General features: G+C 25.5%; 1 protein-coding gene across 1 annotated transcript in view; it reads left to right on the top strand.

Annotated features, from left to right (window-relative positions):
- Positions 1–19,549, top strand: part of LOC145848506 (sushi, von Willebrand factor type A, EGF and pentraxin domain-containing protein 1-like) — a 159,879-nt gene that overhangs the window by 8,490 nt on the left and 131,840 nt on the right. The window contains exons 8-9 of the mRNA XM_082953935.1: positions 188–306; positions 4,437–4,631. Of these exons, the coding sequence (XP_082810061.1) occupies positions 188–306; positions 4,437–4,631 (314 nt within the window). The remainder of the gene's footprint in view (positions 1–187; positions 307–4,436; positions 4,632–19,549) is intronic.

Genomic DNA, 19,549 nt, shown 5'->3' on the forward strand with positions numbered 1-19,549 from the left:
TAGTTTAAAATTTTAGATAACGAAATATACAAGAAAAAAAATTGCCTCGTTAGTTATAAAAATATTTTAGTATATCATCGTCTAGGTATTGTTTTTAAGCTTCTTTATAATTAAACAGTCAAGAAGCTAACTAAGTGACAAAAAACTGTAAAAACTTTTTATTAAATGTAAACAAATAATTTAATAGTGAAGAACTGGAAGCAATAGCATCTGAACCAAAAGATCATCACGTTTTGTCTGTAGAAAACTTCGATCACATCCAAGAAATAAAAACTCATCTACTGAAAGAAGTCTGTTCAGCTATTGGTAAGTTCAGTTGTGTCTAAAAAAATAGAAACAAAACTCTTTCAAAAACTTTGTTCTCGTTGTATGGTTTTAAATTTACATCAAAATATACTTTCAAGAAGTTAATTTAGATAAAAAACTCTTATACGGTTTAGTACAGAAGTTTACAAGCTTTTAAACTGTGCCCAATTTTTATTATTATTATTATACTCTATAAACTTGAAATCAAAAATTATGCATTTGTATTAGTTTAGATTAATAGTATTATGATTTAATATTCTTTATTTTTAAAAAAAACATTAGTAATTTTTGTAGTGTATAAATGAAGAATTGATAAAACTATATTTAATTAATTTTTTCTTTCAAACATTTATTTTGCATAAATAAATTTTACATAAAAAACTATATTTAACTAAAATTAAAACTAATGTACATTTTTAGTATCATTTTTAAAACTGTCTAAACTATCTATACAGAGTGAAAATAGTTTTTTACCAAATAGTTTGCATATTTGGTTTCTTTGTAGTACAACTTGTATAAAATTAATGCATACAAATTGTTTCAAAGCTAAAGTTATTTCGCATTCAAAAACACTCAAAATGTTTTTGAAAATTTTAAAATAAACTTAAATTTTGTAAAACTTTAAAAAATATTAAAATATAAACTATACATAATATGTTATTGACTCATTCACGTTAGCTAACACCTAAAAAAATATAAAACCAGCTTTTTTTAATGAATAAAAGTATTGAAATAAACTTTTACATTCATAGAGTTTGAGAAGTTAAACTTATGCACGTTTAAAAAGCTTTACTTAATTATTTTATTCATGTTTAACTAATTAATTGGATTAAGCAGTTTATACTGTAATGTTTTATTGGAAGCTTAAAGGTTTATATAATTAGATTCAAACAGAACTTTTTTTATGCTAAAACCTTTCAAAGAAACTAAGTTGTTAAAGTTTAAGAACGTAGTTAATATTACTAAATCAGTTATTGAAAAAGTATACTAAATCATAAGACTTATTTAGTTCTTGAATCTATAAACTTTATACAGAGTTTTTTTATATAAACGAAATCGTTTCGTTTATTTTGAATTTTGTTCTAATAATGTTAAAATCAATGTTTTCATGTCTTTTTTTCTATTATTTTATTTAAAATTGCTATAAAGTAAATATTTGTAAACTTTATATTTATTTTGTTCTAATTAAGAAAAAAAAGGCACATTTTTTATTAAACTTATACAAAATAATATTCATTTCACAATTTTCGAGAAATCATTCATTCTCTTTCATTAGTAACCATAAAAAGTGTTTAAGAAATCTATTACAAGTTTTGCTTGAATCTTACTTTAACTTTTACCTTTGATAAAAAAAGTTTTACTTTATTTTAATATTTATTCATCCAATAGTACTATAAGTTGTCTGACTAGTAGAGCGTTACTATGCACAACAAAACCTAAATAAGCGTTGATATTCAAAACACGTATTATAGCATTAAATCACCTTTCTAGTGATTAGTGGTGCAGTTCATATCTGCTTATATTGTAATATACTTTTGAGGAATTAATTTAAAGCTTTTACTTCTAAGTTAGACTATAAAAATTCAAAAACAAATTGTATTTGTAATGAATTAAGTTTACTTTTTTTATTAACTTTAAAATTATTGCTGTTAAAAACTAAAGCCAAAAAAGTATGTTAGTTTCGGGTAAAAATATAATTTACTTAATTATCAGTTGATGTTAGAAGTTTAATAGCTTATTTTGGTTAGTTTACGATTAATGTTTTATATTGTAGTAGATTATATCTAAAGTAGTGGTTTAATCTATATAGTTTGTATTAGAAACCTTAAAACAGCTATCAATAAATTTTACAATTAAAGCAAACAGAAACTCTTAAAGTTTCAATTTTCATAATAAAAATTGTTTTATTGAAGTCTTATTAAATACTATGATTTTTATATACTTGCAACAAACACTTTTTTTTTCTGTTAATTTGTTTTATAGATAAATAATTCAACCGATTTTTGATTATCAATGCTAATGAAAAATAACTTACTATTACTCTAATACTTATGATATTTGTTTTACTACCTATGTGGTGTACGACTCGATAACCGAAAGGTTCCTTTGTACACCAGGTCCTTAGACCAAACTTTTAGAGCACTTTTTTATCGTTCAATAAACAATACTACTCTTGCAAAATAAAAAATTAACATACTTAGCCCTAAAACTAAACCAAAAATAAAACTAAGCATAAGTTTATAAATTTGCTCAGCTTATGTATTGTATTTCTTAACGAGCGTTAACTTAGCTCGATTAACATTTTTTTAATTTTTCAAAAATGTCCAAACTTTAGATCAATAAAAACAAATTATACAGTAATCTTTCTTAATTGTACAAACATATGTTTCTGTGTGTTAACGAGTCAACACACCTCAATTGGGTTCTTTAAAAAATAATTACTGTAATGTAAGAATAGAAGCATAGAATAAAGTAGGTGTATACATGTTTTCATTAAAATAAAAATAAAATAATTTCTACAGATTTTTACAGGTCAATAGTTAATAATAGATAAAATACTTAAAGTTAAATCCAACTGTTGTAAAACTATATAATGTTTATAATTATTAAGTCTAAACTAAGTAAAGTAAACTATATTACACAACAAAACAACAATAATAAAAATAATAATATAAACAAACCACTTACTTTAATGGAAAGAATTACTGCTACAAACTTATTTTACTGTAGTCAATGATTGAATAAAATACATCTAATAGTTACGTGAAAGTGTATATGAAGATTAAGACAGCTATTTAATTTGTATTATAAAGTTGGTTAATTTAGTCTTTATGTTTCGGAAAGCTTTAAAACGCTTTAATATGAAAAGTAGTGTGTAATTTATTTTGAAAAAAAATGAATTCACAACCATTAATTAATGAATCAATAAAATTTAATAACAGTAAAGTCAAAAGAAGTCACAGGAAACTTGATATAACGTGTTTTTTATTTATTAATTGTTTGTAATGATTAAATCTAAAATTATAACAAAATCAAAGATAGATACAATTAGGAAGCAGATTTAGTTTAAATGTAAAAATTATAAATGTAAACATTTAAAACTTAAAAAAACAAAGCATAAAAAAAAAAATTGTTTTTAAGCTTACAAAAGACTGACCGATAATTAAGGTACAGAGACATACATACAATCACAACGACTTAAATTACATATATACTGTATACAATAGTTATTAAAACAATTGATTGTTGTTTTATAAAACTTTAGGTCCAGTTATTTTCCTTATCTTTAAAGCTAACTAAGATTTTATTTTTATTTTTAAGAACGCTCCTTTGCCTTTAATTAAAAAAATCCATTAGATTGGGGTTTTGAATTTTTGAGTAGGCCCCTTAGAAAAAAAAATTTAAATTTTTACTCTAACCAATTTTTAAGCTAAACAAAATTGTATATTTTCTTTTTAAATATTCTAACTTTTCTGTATTGTCAAGGGTGGTTATATTTTTATCATTCTAATATTTTAATAATATATATAAATATGCCCGATTGTAAGTTTCAAAGACTTTCAATTTTCTAAGGGTCACTAAAGCAAAAAAAAAAAACTACTTACATTAATATACTTAATTATGAAACAAATTATACAGTAATCTTCCTTTATTCTACCAACATATGTTTCTGTGTGTCAACAAATCTTCTATTCTCTCATTACAGTAATTAATTTTTTACAGAACCCAGTTGAAGTGTGTTGCTTCGTTGACACACAGAAACATATGTTGGTAGAATAAAGGAAGATTACTGTATAATTTGTTTTTATTTATATTCCAGTGAAGTTACTTCACTAGGATCTTTTGTTAGCAAACAATTAAACCTAAATTTTGAACAGTCATACTTAATTATGGCTATTTTAAATGGTCCACGCTTTTTTTTTATCTAAACTACTTTTATGTAAGACATGACCCATGCACGTTTCACTAAAATTATCATTACTTGAACATGAAATGTCTCATAAAAATAATATGACTTTTTTGAAGTAAATTAAAGAAAGTATATTTATTATATATCTAGATAAAAATATTTATATTGTTTATTTTTGTAAAATAACATTTTTTATTACAACTTGTAAATTTAAAAACAGCCGTCTGTAGGGTTTTGAAACCTCCTCTTCATGGTCAAATGATATGTAGTTCAGAAAATCTTGTCGCCGGTGTTACATGTACTTTTTCATGCAGTTCCCCAGAGTGGAGATTTGGAAAAGGAGTTGAAAACAGTATAACTAGAGTATGCAATAGAGGAGGACTTTGGGATGTTGACAAGGAGCCTACATGCATTCGTTAGTTTTTTTTACTTATTTTAAACATTTTATTAATCAACTAAAAAAAAGTAAGTTTGTTAAAGAGACTTTGTTTAATTTTTTTGAAGAATAGAAAATACATCGTATAAGTTTTTGTGTAATAAAATTCTGAATAGGTCTAAGAACTTAACTAAGTTAGAATAAGTTGTTATGAATAAGTAAGATAGACGTTAAAATTAGTACACGACTATTCAAACTCGAACAATTAGAATTCATAAAAAAGAATCGAAATGCCGTATCTAGAATATTAAAAATTATTCAGTAAAAAAAGCGGTCGATAACTTTATTAGTTACCTACAAACACTTTTTAACTTTTGCAATACTTAATACTTTTTGAAATTTTGCTAAAATAATTTATAAAGCATTTTAACTTTTCGAACAACTAAAGTTATTGTTTAACAAGTATTTATTTAAACTCTTTTTAAATATCATAATTTTATTAACTAGATCTACATTTATTTTTTTTAAATGTATATTACTTTTTTATATATGGCCTGTTGAACATTTATTTAATAGCTTGAATTGTCAGAATTTAAATAGTCGTGTAACTCGTTATTATATAAATTTATTTTACAATATTTTTTAATATAAATTTATAGTATTTTCATCTATAAATGTTAAATTTGTTTTCTTAACCAATCTAAACTTAGTTAATGGAAATATTGAGAATGCTTTTCTTAGTTATTTCATATAGTTATTAGAAATGAAAAAAATTAAAAAAACCAAAGACTAGTATTTTTTTAAATGACATTTTGCAGTAGCTTTGATGCATATGGTTGATTATTTAGTACTTCGAAAGAAAAATATGAAGACAAAGAATAAAGTTTTGGCTGCTTTAACTTTATGTTTTAAAGTAATTAACAATCTTTAAAAGTCTCTACGGTGATAAAATTAATTTAAAGAGTGTTTAGCAATTGGCTAGCTTTATAATTGTAATGTTTTATATAAAACATATTTGTGGTAATAAAATGAAACTAATAGTTAGAGGTAATTTAGTACAAACTAAATCAGAAGCTATACATAAATAATATTAAAAATATTATAAAACTTTTATTTAAACCAATTAATTTATTCATTCCTATTTTGCATTTTACTATTAAAAAATTAGAATTTGTTAAAAACTTATTATTTTTACTATTAGTATACTTTCAATAACTTTAGGAATTTCATTCAAGGAAATGTTTTAAAACTCAAAATAAAAGTATAAAAAGAAAACTTTACACATATATACAACTGTGTATTAATAAACAATATCTGAGCTAAGTGTCCAACAATGTTTTAAATATCTAGTAACATACTTTAATGTTGTGAAATTTTTTTAAGGAAACAAATGTTATTCACAGTATTATTTAGTGATAAGTCTTAATATTAAAATAAAAATGGTAAAAACATAAATATCTGAAGTTAATTTAAGTTGGTGTATATATTATTTAAAACTTCAAAAATAAGTCTTTACTTTTAATTAGGTAACATTCTCTAAACTAATTTTTGTAAAAGTTTAATATATATCTTTTCTTATCGTCAGAAACTTACAGTAGAAACTAAACATAAAATTAAAAATACTCTTTCACTAAAAACAACAAAATTTGAAACTTACAAAGTGATCAATGAGAGTTTTATATTATCAATTTAAATCAATCGTTAAACTAAACAAAAGATGTAAATCAATCGTTAAACTAAACAAAAGTTTTGCCCCGGACATGAAATTAAAAGGTATCCAAGTGGTATACGACTTTATATTGAAAGTTTTTTTTGTGCACTAGGTTCTAAGACCAAATATTTTTAGCGCTCTTTTTTGCCGTTCAATAAGCAATATATTTAAAAAAACGTCGGCGAAAGTCCGCAGAGCAGAAGCCTGGACTTTCGTATGCTGTGAAACAAGCTCAAGTTTAACAAAAGGGTTGATCATAACAACTCGATCATCAGAAATACTATTTGAGGAAACAAAATATTTAATTTAACTAAATAGAGTGTTTGAGTTTTCACGATTCTGCTTCATTTTTAAATTCAATGATAAATTTTAAAAATTTTATTACAATACAATGTTTCACTCGTTTAATAAAAACGAGATCTTCAGTTGTTTAAAATCTGTAAAAATTTATGTGATAACAAGTAGGAAGACATTAGGCTAAACTTGAAATAAAAGAAGTTAAAAAGAAAAAATGTATAACAAAAAACTGAGTAAAATCTAATTAAAACCTATAGTTTAAAGTTACTAGCGTATGATGATTTTAATGTTGCTAGGCTAAATTTAGGAAAATGCACGTTAAATTTTTAAATAAATAATAACTTAACAACGTCAAAATTATTATTCCAATGATTAATAATTTTAAATATAGATACTTGATAACTCTTAGCACATTCTCTATCATTTGTTGAGTGTTCAACAGTTGAGGATCTTTTAGCAGCGTTTTTGATTGAATTGTATTAATCAAAGATTCTTCTTCGATAAATGTCAACATTAAAGTATGTAAGTATTTAGTAATTGTTCCTTGATTCTAGTTTTTTAAAGCCTCGAAATTTCTAATTTTGTTGCTTTTAGTGAAAAACTATCTATAATTTTCTGTTTAGTTTTTGCTGTAAGTTTCTGACGAAAAGTTATGACATATATTAAACTGTCACAAAAAAAAATGTCTTTACCTAGACAAGATTTATATAACTGTTCAAAAATATAGGTTTAATCTTTTGCTGACAAAAGATCATAGTGAAATAACTTCACTGGAATATAAATAAAAACAAGTTGTACAGTAATTTTCTTTTTATTGTACCAACATAAGTTTCTGTGTATTAACGAATCAACAAACTTCAACTGGGTTCTGTAAAAAATTATATATAATTCTTAAATCAGTCCAGGACACAGTCAATTGTTTTTACTTGTGATTTTTTTCCCTGCATCAACAGTTACAAAAAAATAAATAAACGATGGTTTAAAAATCTACAAATTTATTGCATACTTTAGTTCAAATCGATTTCGGACAACAGTCCTTCTCCAGTGAACTTTAAACTAGCAGAACTAAAACACATTCAGGCAATTAAGAAAATAAAAGTAAAAAATATACTATGACGTAGTAGTTTAAAACTGTGTATAAAACCAAATATTTAAAAGCTAGACGATTTTTTATATTATAATGATATTTTTGTATGTAAAAGTAAATCCAAATGAAATGAATATAAAAACAAACACTTTACCTTTATAAACTTAAATCAAAAACTATCTTAGTAAGGAACTGTTCTATGAAAGTTATTGTTAATAAATAATTACTGCTATCGGCGGAATAAAAAAAAACCAAGCTAATTTTATTCACTTTAAATTAAATATTTAAAGATTTATAGATAAAAATATTTCAAAATTTAAAAGTTTTAAAGTAATTATAATTTATATTTATATTGCTTTTGCTTGATTTATAAACACTCATTAATTTTTGTTACTGGTTCATACTATTTTCTATCAAAAATGTATCAGTAGATTAATGTATAGTGTTTTGAATTTTTCTTTGCTTTTAGTTTCATATTTTCAAAAAACACTTCTAATTAAAAAAAAAGTATTTAAACAACTTAAAACACTCATTAAAAAATACTGTTGAATTTAGGAATGTATTCTATGTATTTTCAGAGTAAGAGTAAAAAATAAGCGTTTGTTGAAGTATATAACTGTATGTTGAGTAGCATAGCTCATAGAGTAATAATAATAACTAATTAAGTAAAAGTACTCGAAAGAACAATATATTAAAAGGAAAAAGCAAAGATTATAACTGAAATGATAAAAAAACATACATGAACTACATGTGCAAGTAAAAAAACATACTTTATAGTAATTACAATATATATCGAGCGTGCACGAGGCAACAAAATTACACAAAGATACTTTTGCACGAAGATAAAATTGCACGGACAAACTTTCGCACGAGCAGGCAATTTTGCACGGAGACATTTTTGCACGGGTTGAACTTTAAAAAAAATTTTTTTTTTTTTACTATAACTGTTACCCCTAACCCTTACCCTCGGTCGGTAACTTATTTTTTTTTGTTAATTATATTTTTTTCTATTACTGTATTATTGTTACCCCTAACCCTTACTCTCTGTCAGTAGCTTTTTTTCTTTTTAATTTATTATTATTTATAATACCTTTATTTTTATAATTTTTATAAGTTGTTTTTTTTTACTATCACTGTTATCCCTTACCCTCAGTCAGTAACTTTTTTTTTTCTTTTAGTTATTTTTTTCTGTTTTTTTCTTACACATACATTTTTCTGTTTTTATGTTTACTCTCGTGCAAAAATGACCTTCCGTGCAAAGTTGTAACTCGTGCAAATTTTACCCTTGGTGCAAAATTGTATTCGTGCAAATTTGTCTTCGTGCAATTTTGACTCGTTCCCCAATAAATAGCTTACTTATGAATTACCAAATATGAGTTTTAAAAGTTTTACTTTAGGAGTACAATTGTTTTATTATTAACTGACATAATTTAAAAGCTAAAAAAATGTAAACATTTTTGAACTAAGAATGTTCTACATTGTATTTATCACAGTATAACCATTGCAAAATAAAATTATCAATTAACTTTATGAGAAAACAGTATGTACTAAACAAAAAGTTAAGCGTTTGTATAGCAATAATCCTTGATAAGATTAGTTCCATCTACTTGTTATTTTACTGTTGAATGAAGTCTAACTTGAAAATAACGTTGAAAATTTTGGATACTTAATTTTTTACAGTTATAAAATTATTAGAGCTTCTCTAAGTTTGGTAAAACTAGACATAAACTGTCTTTAAAATGGCAGTAAAAAGTTTGTCTGACTTAATATGGGCGATTAAACAATAATTACACCTTCTCTTTGATTTGAACACAGGCTTTTAATTAAATATGAAAGTTAGCACTAAAGGTATAATAACTATAGTTATAGACCAGTCAAGTAAAAAAACCATGCATTAACATTGTTAATAAAAAATACATATAGTTGTATATCTAAAAAATACATATGTTTGATGGTAAAGTGTGAAATAATTAAAGTGAAAAATGCAAAGATGTTACATTGCCTCTTTGCGTTTCAGCTTTAACTTTCTCATTTCAGATATGTGTATATTGATTTAAGTTAAGAAAAAATTATTAATTATTTGATTAACTTAATTTTACATAGTTTTATCTAGTTACTTTCTAACTAATCTATTTCTTTACTTATATTTGTATTACCCTTTATGTTCTATCTTTTAATTTGAATTAAAAGCCTGTATTAAGATCACAGAAAAAAAGTCCGATTGTAATTTAAAGGTAATTCCCCTAATATTTGCCGAGTCAGCAATTTTTTTATTAATTTTTCTTTAATATACACCTTATCCCTAACCCACCTTACCCAAACATATTAAAAACTTATCAAAAAAAAACTATAACTACAAATGAAAAATATAAGAAAACTTTTTTTATTTTGCTGACTCAGTAAATATTAGGGGAATTACCTTCAAATTACAACAAGACTCACAGAAAAGATATGCTTTTAGACCTTTTTTATATAATATAAGAAGAACTGTGTTTTACTGAGTTAGTTTTAGGTACTTTGTCTAGATCAGGGGTCGAAAAATTGCAGCCCGCAAAAGGTAAGTCTGCGGCCCGCGAGCATGTAAATGTGGCCCGCTGAACAAAAATATATTTTAAATTTAATTGTTTTCGGTTATTTGGTTTAACTTGACTAATTTTTAAGGACCCTGTATAACAATTTGAAACCATTAAAATACTTTACTGCTTTGGCTTAAATATGTTAAAAAGACAGATTAGCATTCGAGCAGTGTTTTTTTTCAGTTTAATAAGAAATATTTCTTTCAATAGAAACTTATAATCTGAAAAAAACTGTGTCAAAAGTACTTGGACTAAGTAAGTTATTTATATGATACTTATTTAGTGAATATACAAAATACAAATATTTCCATTGTGTACAAAAGTCATGCATAGTATATAATTAAAATGTCATTTCCTTACAGTTTAGGTATTTTGTTAAACATGTAATTTATACCTAAGTTTCTCTCATAGATATTTTATCACTATGTGTTACATTTGAGTGTACACAAAAACATTTAAAATAATATAATAATAAGAAATAAGGGTTTGTTTTGGTTTTGACACATTTTGATCGTTTTAGAAGTTTTCTGTGCACTTTAAATTAGTTCCTATGCACACCAATGTACACAAGTGTTAGTTATTAAACCACTTTTTTTTAGTACTTAAGTTAGGTTAAAAGTAGTTCAAGAATACTTTTTCTAAAATGATTGTTTCTACATATAATATAAAAGTGTGTACAGACACATTTAAAACAATATATATATCACATAAACTAAAAAAGTCTTTGTTCAGTACACTTTTTAAATTTTCAAACAAACTTTTTTGGAAAACTAAGTTAATTTCTATGCGTCGCATATTAATATACATACTAATACACAGATGCTGTTTTTCGGAACTACCTATTTAATACAAACTAGTTTTAGGGATAGTAAACTTGTTAAGTCTGTATATTGTAAATCAAAATTATTCAATAAAAAATAAAAAACAACTTAACATTGCCACACACTCAGACTAAGTCAGGCTAGTTTGAATACTTTTCAAATGTCAAGCTTTTTTATGCATTTTTAAGTTTTTGGCTTAAATTGCTTTTTTTATTCTAAAATATCAGGCTAGTTTTTAGTCATTCAGACTGTTTTTTTGCTTTAAAGAGTGGCAAAGTAAACTTATGATGTTTTTTTTGTTTAATGCACAGTTTTGCTTATAATTATAATATATGTTAAATTTTAAGTCTTGCAGCTGCTGTAATTTGAAATATTATTTATACTATTGTATACATATAACTGTGAATAATCAGTGTTGACAAAGAAGCTCGAATTAAAAAAAAACAAGGAATTTGACAGTTTAGGCTAAAAAAATCTGGAAAAACCTTCAATTTGAGAATTAAAAAGAAAAACCTTGACTTTAAGCAGTTTTTACTTGTTAAGTAGTGAAACTGTATTTTTACTTTTAATTTTGTACATGCTGGTTTTTATTGTTAAAAAACACATTTAAAGTCGCGTAACAGTATCTTTTCAATGTTTCTTTTCTACTTTAGACAGTTTTTTTAAGTTTAATTTAATTTTATACTAAAAATAGACCCAAAAACTTCTACTTTTAAAAACCTGAAGGAACTTCAGAGACCTGAAAAATTTTTTTTAAACACCTTTGGATACCCTGGAACTGTTTACATTCTTTATAAGGGTTAGAAATAGCACAAATATCTTTTGTTTGGCACATGTTGTGTTTATAAAATACAGTAAAAAATTTATTTTACAAAATAAGTAACTTTACCCACAAACAGTCGCTTCAGTACTTTTTACTTTAGCCCGCTTGTTTAAAATCACAATAGCGGTTTCTCGCGACTATTCCTGCCTGATGAGTCCTAATAAGGACGAAACAGGTCGTAGGATTGTCTCGGATGCTGTTGTTGTTGATCTTGCGGTAAAGTTCATTGTTTATTATATTACAAAATAATTAATAAAGTAGTTTTAAGTGTAATGTTCTATCTATAATATTCTTTATAGGTAATCAGAATTATATGGTTTCGAAATATAATGTTCTTTTATCGTATGTAAAACCTTATACAGAAATCATCATAGTAATTATTTTAATGCACAGTAACTAACTAAAATGCCATTTCTTTACGACATAGGTATTTTGTTTGATATGTAATATTTATATCCAAGTTTTTGTTATAGATCTTTTATCATAATGTTTTATATTTGAGTGAACACAGATCATTTAAAATAGCATAATAATAATAATAATAATAATGATAATAATAATAAAAATAATCATAAGAGTTAAGGTTTGTTTTTGTTTTGACACGTTTTAATTGTTTTAGAAGTATTATGTGCACTTTGAATTAATTCCTATACACACCAATGTCCAAAAAACCCTTTTTTTTAAGCGATTTTTTTATTTAAAACTTAAGTTAGTAAAAACATTTCTAAAATATATTCTTAGATGACCAGTATTTGTTGTATCCGTGCTTTCATTTAACAGATGGATTAAAGTTCTTATTTGATTTATGCGGCTTTATAATCTTCAGATATTTCTTAAGACGACTTTTTGCTGTCATTAAATAAACAAGCAAAAAGCTTTTACTACCGCTGACACAATTTCTTTAAAAAAGTTTTCAATTCTAAACGATGTCTTTTTTTTAGTAATTACTTTTGCTACTTTTTAACTTGCCTTGACAAGTTTTTGCTTGATCAGATCAGTATGTAGTTACTGAAGATAGTCATGTGCTTTGCTGAAAATTACTTAGCGATTTGTTGTTTTTCTTTTCTCGCAATGACTCCTACGTTAGGAGCCCTAACTAACCTTTTGTAATTCTTATAGTTCGTGTTACATTTCATATTTAATCTTTTTTTAAAGCAATACTTTATTGGAGATAAAGCAATAAATAATTGCTAAAATGATAAAAAAAAGTTTTTCCACCTCATTAATAGCTTTATAATTTGTTATACTTTTGTTAAAAATATTTTAGAAACTTAACTGTCCCGTCCATTTAAGCTGACTTTTAATAAAATATTTTTTGCTGGATGTATTTATTTCACTGTTAATAAACTAGGTTATTTCTTTATTTTGTGAGTTTTATTTAAAACAAGGTTGCCAAACAAATAGGCTAGTTTGAAAATTAAAAAAATTCGCACTAGGTTAAACATGTTTAAGACATTTTAGAAAACTCAAATGTGTGTGAAAAATATTTATTTAAAATACTTTAAATAAATCTTCGAATACTCAGATTAGTTTTTATGACTGTAGTGTAGTTTACTAACTGTAATTTTTACTAGTCTTTTTACATACTGTGTACTTTTTTATAATGATGATATTTTAGTTAGGTTTTAAAGTAAGTTTTTAGCTTTTGGAAATATTAATAACTTTGAATGGTTTGATGTAATTCAGACATTTTTGCTTTTAAAGTGCAACCAAGTAAAATACTGATTAACTACTAATAAGGTATTTTTTTAAAGTATTCATACACTAATTATGTTAAAAAAGTTGTTTTAGTTTTTTTTTCCAATACAAATATGTATTAGTCTTATTTATTTAACTCGTTACAGAATTTTCTAAAGAATGCAAATTATTTAAAACGGAGAAACTATTTTCAACATTTAATATTTTAATAATACGAAAAAGTGGCTGAAATTATAAAAAATGTATAAAACAGACTTATAGATGTTTTTCAAGTTTAGATTCTTTGTAATGGTTAGAAATAGCACAAATATCTTTTGTTTGGGACATGTTGTGTTTATAAAATACAGTAAAATTTTATTTTACACACTAAGTAATAAAGTAGTTTTAGGTATAATGACCTACTGTAATAATTTTCTTATCTATAATATTCTTTAAAGGTAATCAGATTTATATGGTTTCGCAATATAATGTTCTTTTATCGTATGTAAAACCTTATACAGAAATTATCATAGTAATTCTTTTAATGCACAGTAACTAACTAAAATGTAATTTCTTTATGACATAGATATTTTGTTTGATATGTGATATTTATATCAAAGTTTCTGTTATAGATGTTTTATCATAATGTGTTACATTATGGATTAAAGTCCTAATTTGAATTATGCGGCTTTATAATCTTTAGACATTTCTTAACACTTGTAAACTAATTCTTAACATAAGTAAGCTGTGTCTTTGTTGTATTTATCATCAATTCTATTAGTAATAAATATAGTTTAAATTAGTTTTTTATTTATCATTGTTGATAGTTTAAATTTACTTAGTTTTATTTGTTTTAATCTTCTATTTTTAAATACTTATGTAAATACATAGTTTATTGCAAACTATACATAAAAAATAATATAGTTTATTACAGTGTACAAAAAAACAGTACATATACATATTGCATAAGGCTAAATACTTTAATCCTCAGCTGTTTGAGTTCGAATTGAATTACACTGTTTTTTCATTTAGAAATTACACAAAAAACAAAAACACTATGACGTAATTATGAAGTTTTGCTAAGGAAATTTAACCATAAGGTCATAGTGTTTTTTGTGTAATTCGTGTAATATTTAATGTAAAGCACAGTGCAATTGTATTCGAACTTTAACACCTGAAAATTAAATAAATATACATATAATAATATTATACACAAAACGAACTTTTGCTTGGAACAACTGTTTTCTGCATTTAATACGCGTCTTCAGCCAAGTATTTTATTCAATGAAAAGTAAACTTGTAAATACAGCAATAAAATTGTACAAAATTAGGTATTATGTTATAGTAGAATAGTTAGTTGATTTCAGACAAAGTTATTAACAGAGTTTTAAAATAAATTGTTTTCGGTAATGTAGACAGCCAGTTTGTAATTCATTCCTTTTATTTAGAGATTCTGATTTTTTAACGTTAAAATTTTCCGCATTGCATAATTTACATCCATTTTTTTAACTGCATTTGTTTTTCGTTCTTGTTAATACTTCCCAATGAGTTTTAGATTTAACTTTGATATTTTCGAGTTTCAAATTATACTGTTATATAGTTGTCGCATTTCTATCTTTTTTTGTTTGAAGCTATACTTGTGTTTTATGTAGCGATTCTTAAACGATAGTTCAGTAGAGCCAACACAAAACTTGGTCTGGTTTTTAGTTATGACAGTCGCATTATATATACTGTTTTTCATTAGGCAACTTCTTTTTTCATTTAACCGTGCATTCTTGTTTTTTGCAGTCACACATTCGCATCTCTTTGTCCTGCGTGTCTAACATCTTTCGATTGTGTGCCATTATAAGTTATTTTATGTTTTGCGTACAGGAATAGGACATTTTTAGTGTATTCCTGTTGAAAACTTAACAATATGGATGGTTTTCAGTAAAGGTTTTATCCACAATCTCTAGGATGCATTTCTAAACCCGCGTTGCCACACTTTTGCAGAATGGAGCATTGAAATATAAATTTTTTCTTCTACTTCTTTTCTTGTTCTTATCCTTCTTATGTTTGTTGCTATAGGCTAACTCGTGGTCGTACCCACTTGCTTTTATAGCTTCATGGTATTGTTTGGTTGTTTCTTTGAAAATGGTTTGACTGCTACAAACTTTTTGAATGCGAATATTCACTACGACCGGTATGTGCTTAAACACGTGCTATGGATAGTTTGACTTGCTATTCACATGAACCGTATGCGCATTTAGTTTTCTATACGGCTTGTGGCTTTCATTTACTTTATAGAGTCCGAAATCAACAAATTCCTCGAAGCTCACAAAATCGACAATTCAACATTTAAACAAAATCAAAATATTTGCACAAAAATTTAAATAAAACAGAAATTGAAGACTGCTCTTATTTCACAACAGTTTACGTTAGTAGTTTTTCAATAAGAGTCTATAAACGAATAGCATCCATATTTCAAAAACACAAAATTGTTATTAAGCCGGGGTACACCAGCAAAAAAGTTTCTGACTACTTAAGCAACAAAAGTAAATGCTCGGAAGTATTTGACGCCAATGCTATTTATAAACACACTTGCTCTGTAGATCAGAGCATCTCCTACATTGGAGAAACATCACAGCAAATCTTCCGACGAATTACAGAACACTGCGAAACAGATCAAAACAGCGCAATACTTCAACATATTTTTAATTGCACACACTGTCAAGACTCTAAAATAGTTCAAAACTTTAAAGTTTCGAAACGATGTAAACAAAGCAAACTCTAAAGCCTGAAATCAACATTGATTGAGGAAGAGCGACCTAAGTTAAATACGCAAATAGCATTAAATGGAAAAACAAAATTACTAACAATTTATTAATTAGCATATCTTTCTTTAGTTTTACTTGCTAAATCTCTAAATTTTATATTTATTTGAACTCATTCATAAGTCATAATTTAAACTTATTTTTTAAACTGTTTACTAACCAATTTTTTTTCAAATTCATTTAACATTTATCACTTGGAAATGAGACTAGTATAGTTTTGAAAAGCTTTGTAAAATAAAATATAAAATAAAATGAGTAGTCTGTTAATAATAAGTTGCAAATGGTATATAAATATTTATATAATTTATTTTTAAATGCAATTTTAAAACTTTCCGAACATATACTTTATAAAATCAAAAGGTTTTCTTTAATCTTCAGCTGGTTAAATTTAAAATCTAAATCATGAAACACATGTTGTGGAATTTTTAAAAATTGCATTTTCATAATATATTATTTAAAAGCTCTTCAAGTGGGCTCTGTAGAAAGTGATTAAGTTTAAATAATCACCCTTTATATATATATATATATATATATATACATATATAGAATTAAGTTATTTAACTTAATAAATTAAATTTTTCACACTGAGCCCACCTTGAGGGCTTTATTAATAAAAAGGTTTATTTAAAGATGAAAAACTCAAAGGACTATCATATAAGGACTATACTTTCAATTATCTGTCCTAATATATAGTTACTAACTGAAGTTATATGGATTTTTGCTAGTTTATTGTCTGTTGGTAGATTAATTTTTGCACAAGCCGTTTTGCATGAATTTTGATAGTTTCAAAATTACGTCATAATCTAATTATGCAAAAATTTTTTTACTTTCATTAGTGATTTTGTTTTGTGCTTTATTTTAAACTTGTTTTGAAGCTGATGAGTGAATAGTCACGAAACTCGAGTCCTTTGAGTTTTGCATCTTTAAATAAACCTTTTTGTCTATAAATAAACCTATATAAACATATATATATAAGTCAAACATCTAAGAAAAGTCTTTAAAAACATTGGTTTTGATGCCACCATCGAAGCCAATCTGTTTGTAACAGAATTCTTAGATGTAACATTTGATCTTCAAAATGAAAGCCATAAGCCGTATAGAAAACCAAATGCGCATACGGTTTATGTGAATAGCAAGTCAAACCATCCAGAGCATGTGTTAAAACACATACCGGTCGCAGTGAACAACCGCCTCCAGAAGATTTCTAGCAGTCAAAGCATTTTTAAGGAAACAACTCAACAATACCAGGAAGCTATAAGAGAAAGTGGATACGATCACGAGTTAGCCTATAGCCACAAAAACGAGAAGGGTAACAACAAGAAAAGAAGGAGAAGAAATATTTTATATTTCAACGATCCATTCTGCAAAAGTGTGGCAACACGGGTTGGGAAGCGCTTCCTAGAGATTGTGGACAATAACTTTACTGAAAACCATCCATATTGTAAAGTTTTTAACAGGAAGACACTAAAAGTGTCCTACTCCTGCATGCCAAACATGAAACAACTTATAATGGCACACAATCGAAAGATGTTAGACACGCAGTACAAAGAGAGGCGAATGTGTGACTGCAAAAAACAAGAATGCCCGGTAAATGGAAGTTGCCTAATGGAAAATATTATTTATAAAGCGACAGTCATAACTGATAACCAGACCAAGTTTTATGTAGGCTCGACTGGACTATCGTTCAAGAATCGCTACACAAAGCACAAGTACAGCTTCAAACACGAAAAACATAAAAATACGACAACTTTATCGCAGTACATTTGGAAACTAAAAAATAACGAAGTTAATTTTAAAATTCAGTGGGAAATATTAACAAGAACGAAAAATAAATACAGTTTAAAAAACGGATGTAAATTGTGCAATGCGGAAAAAATCGAAATTTTAAAAGTTAAAAAAATCTGAATCTCTAAACAAAAGAAACGAATTACAAACTGGCTGCATATATTATCGAAAGCAATTTATCTAAAAACTCTGTTAATAATTTTGTCTAAAATCAACTATTTATTATTACGTAATACCTAATTTTGTATAATTTTATTGCTGTACTTACAAGTTTGCTTTTCATTAAATAAAACTTGGCTGAGGACGCGTATTAAACGCAGAAACAGCTGTACCAAGCAAAAGTTTATTTTGTGTATGTTATTTCTATATATATGTATATATATATAAATATATAATTTATTAAAATGGCGATTTTAAAAATTCTGGAACATATGTTTCATAAAGCTTTAATTTTTCATAAAGCTTTAATCATCAGCCAGTTAAATTCAAAATAAAAAGCACTGTACTAAACAAAGATACAAAAGAATTATGAAAAATTAAAGCTTTATGAAACATATGTTCCAGAATTTTTAAAATCGCCATTTTAATAAATTATTTAAAAGCCCTTCAAGTGGGCTCAGTTGAAAGTGTTTAAGTTTAAACAGTAACCTTATTTTATATAAATATATATATATATATATATAAAGGTTTATTTCAAGATGTAAAACTCAAAGGACTCGAGTTTCGTGCCTATGCACTCATCAGCTTCAAAACAAGTTTAAAATAAAGCACAAAACAAAACACACAAATGCAAATTAAAAAAATTAGCATAAATAGATTATGACGTAATTTTGAAACTATCAAAAATCATGCAAAACGTTGAAGCAATAGCAAAAAAAGCAACAGCCGTTGTATATGCACTGAAAGACAAGAGATGCCTAAATAAAAGAAGCGAGTTTGTATTGTATTGTAGACATATAAAAAAAACGCTTTTAAAGTTTAACAAGTTTTAATTTTGTCTTTAAATAATCTAAATTTCAATTTGTACCTTAATTTTATCCTTATCTCTTTCAATTATCTGTCGTAATAAATATTTACTCACTGAAGTTTTATGAATTTTTGCCAGTTAATTGTCGATTGGTAAATTAATTTTTGCACAAGCCGTTTTGCATGATTTTTGATAGTTTCAAAATTACGTCATAATCTATTTATGCTAAATTTTTTAACTTTCATTTGTTTGTTTTGTTTTGTGCTTTATTTTAAACTTGTTTTGAAGCGGATGAGTGCATAGGCACGAAACTCGAGTCCTTTGAGTTTTACATCTTGAAAAAAACCTTTTTATTAATCAAGCCCTTAAGGTGGGCTCAGTGTGAAAGATTTGATTTATT

This window comes from Thalia democratica, chromosome 1, assembly GCF_965202585.1.
Source record: "Thalia democratica chromosome 1, ktThaDemo2.hap1.1, whole genome shotgun sequence".
Taxonomy (NCBI): domain Eukaryota; kingdom Metazoa; phylum Chordata; class Thaliacea; order Salpida; family Salpidae; genus Thalia; species Thalia democratica.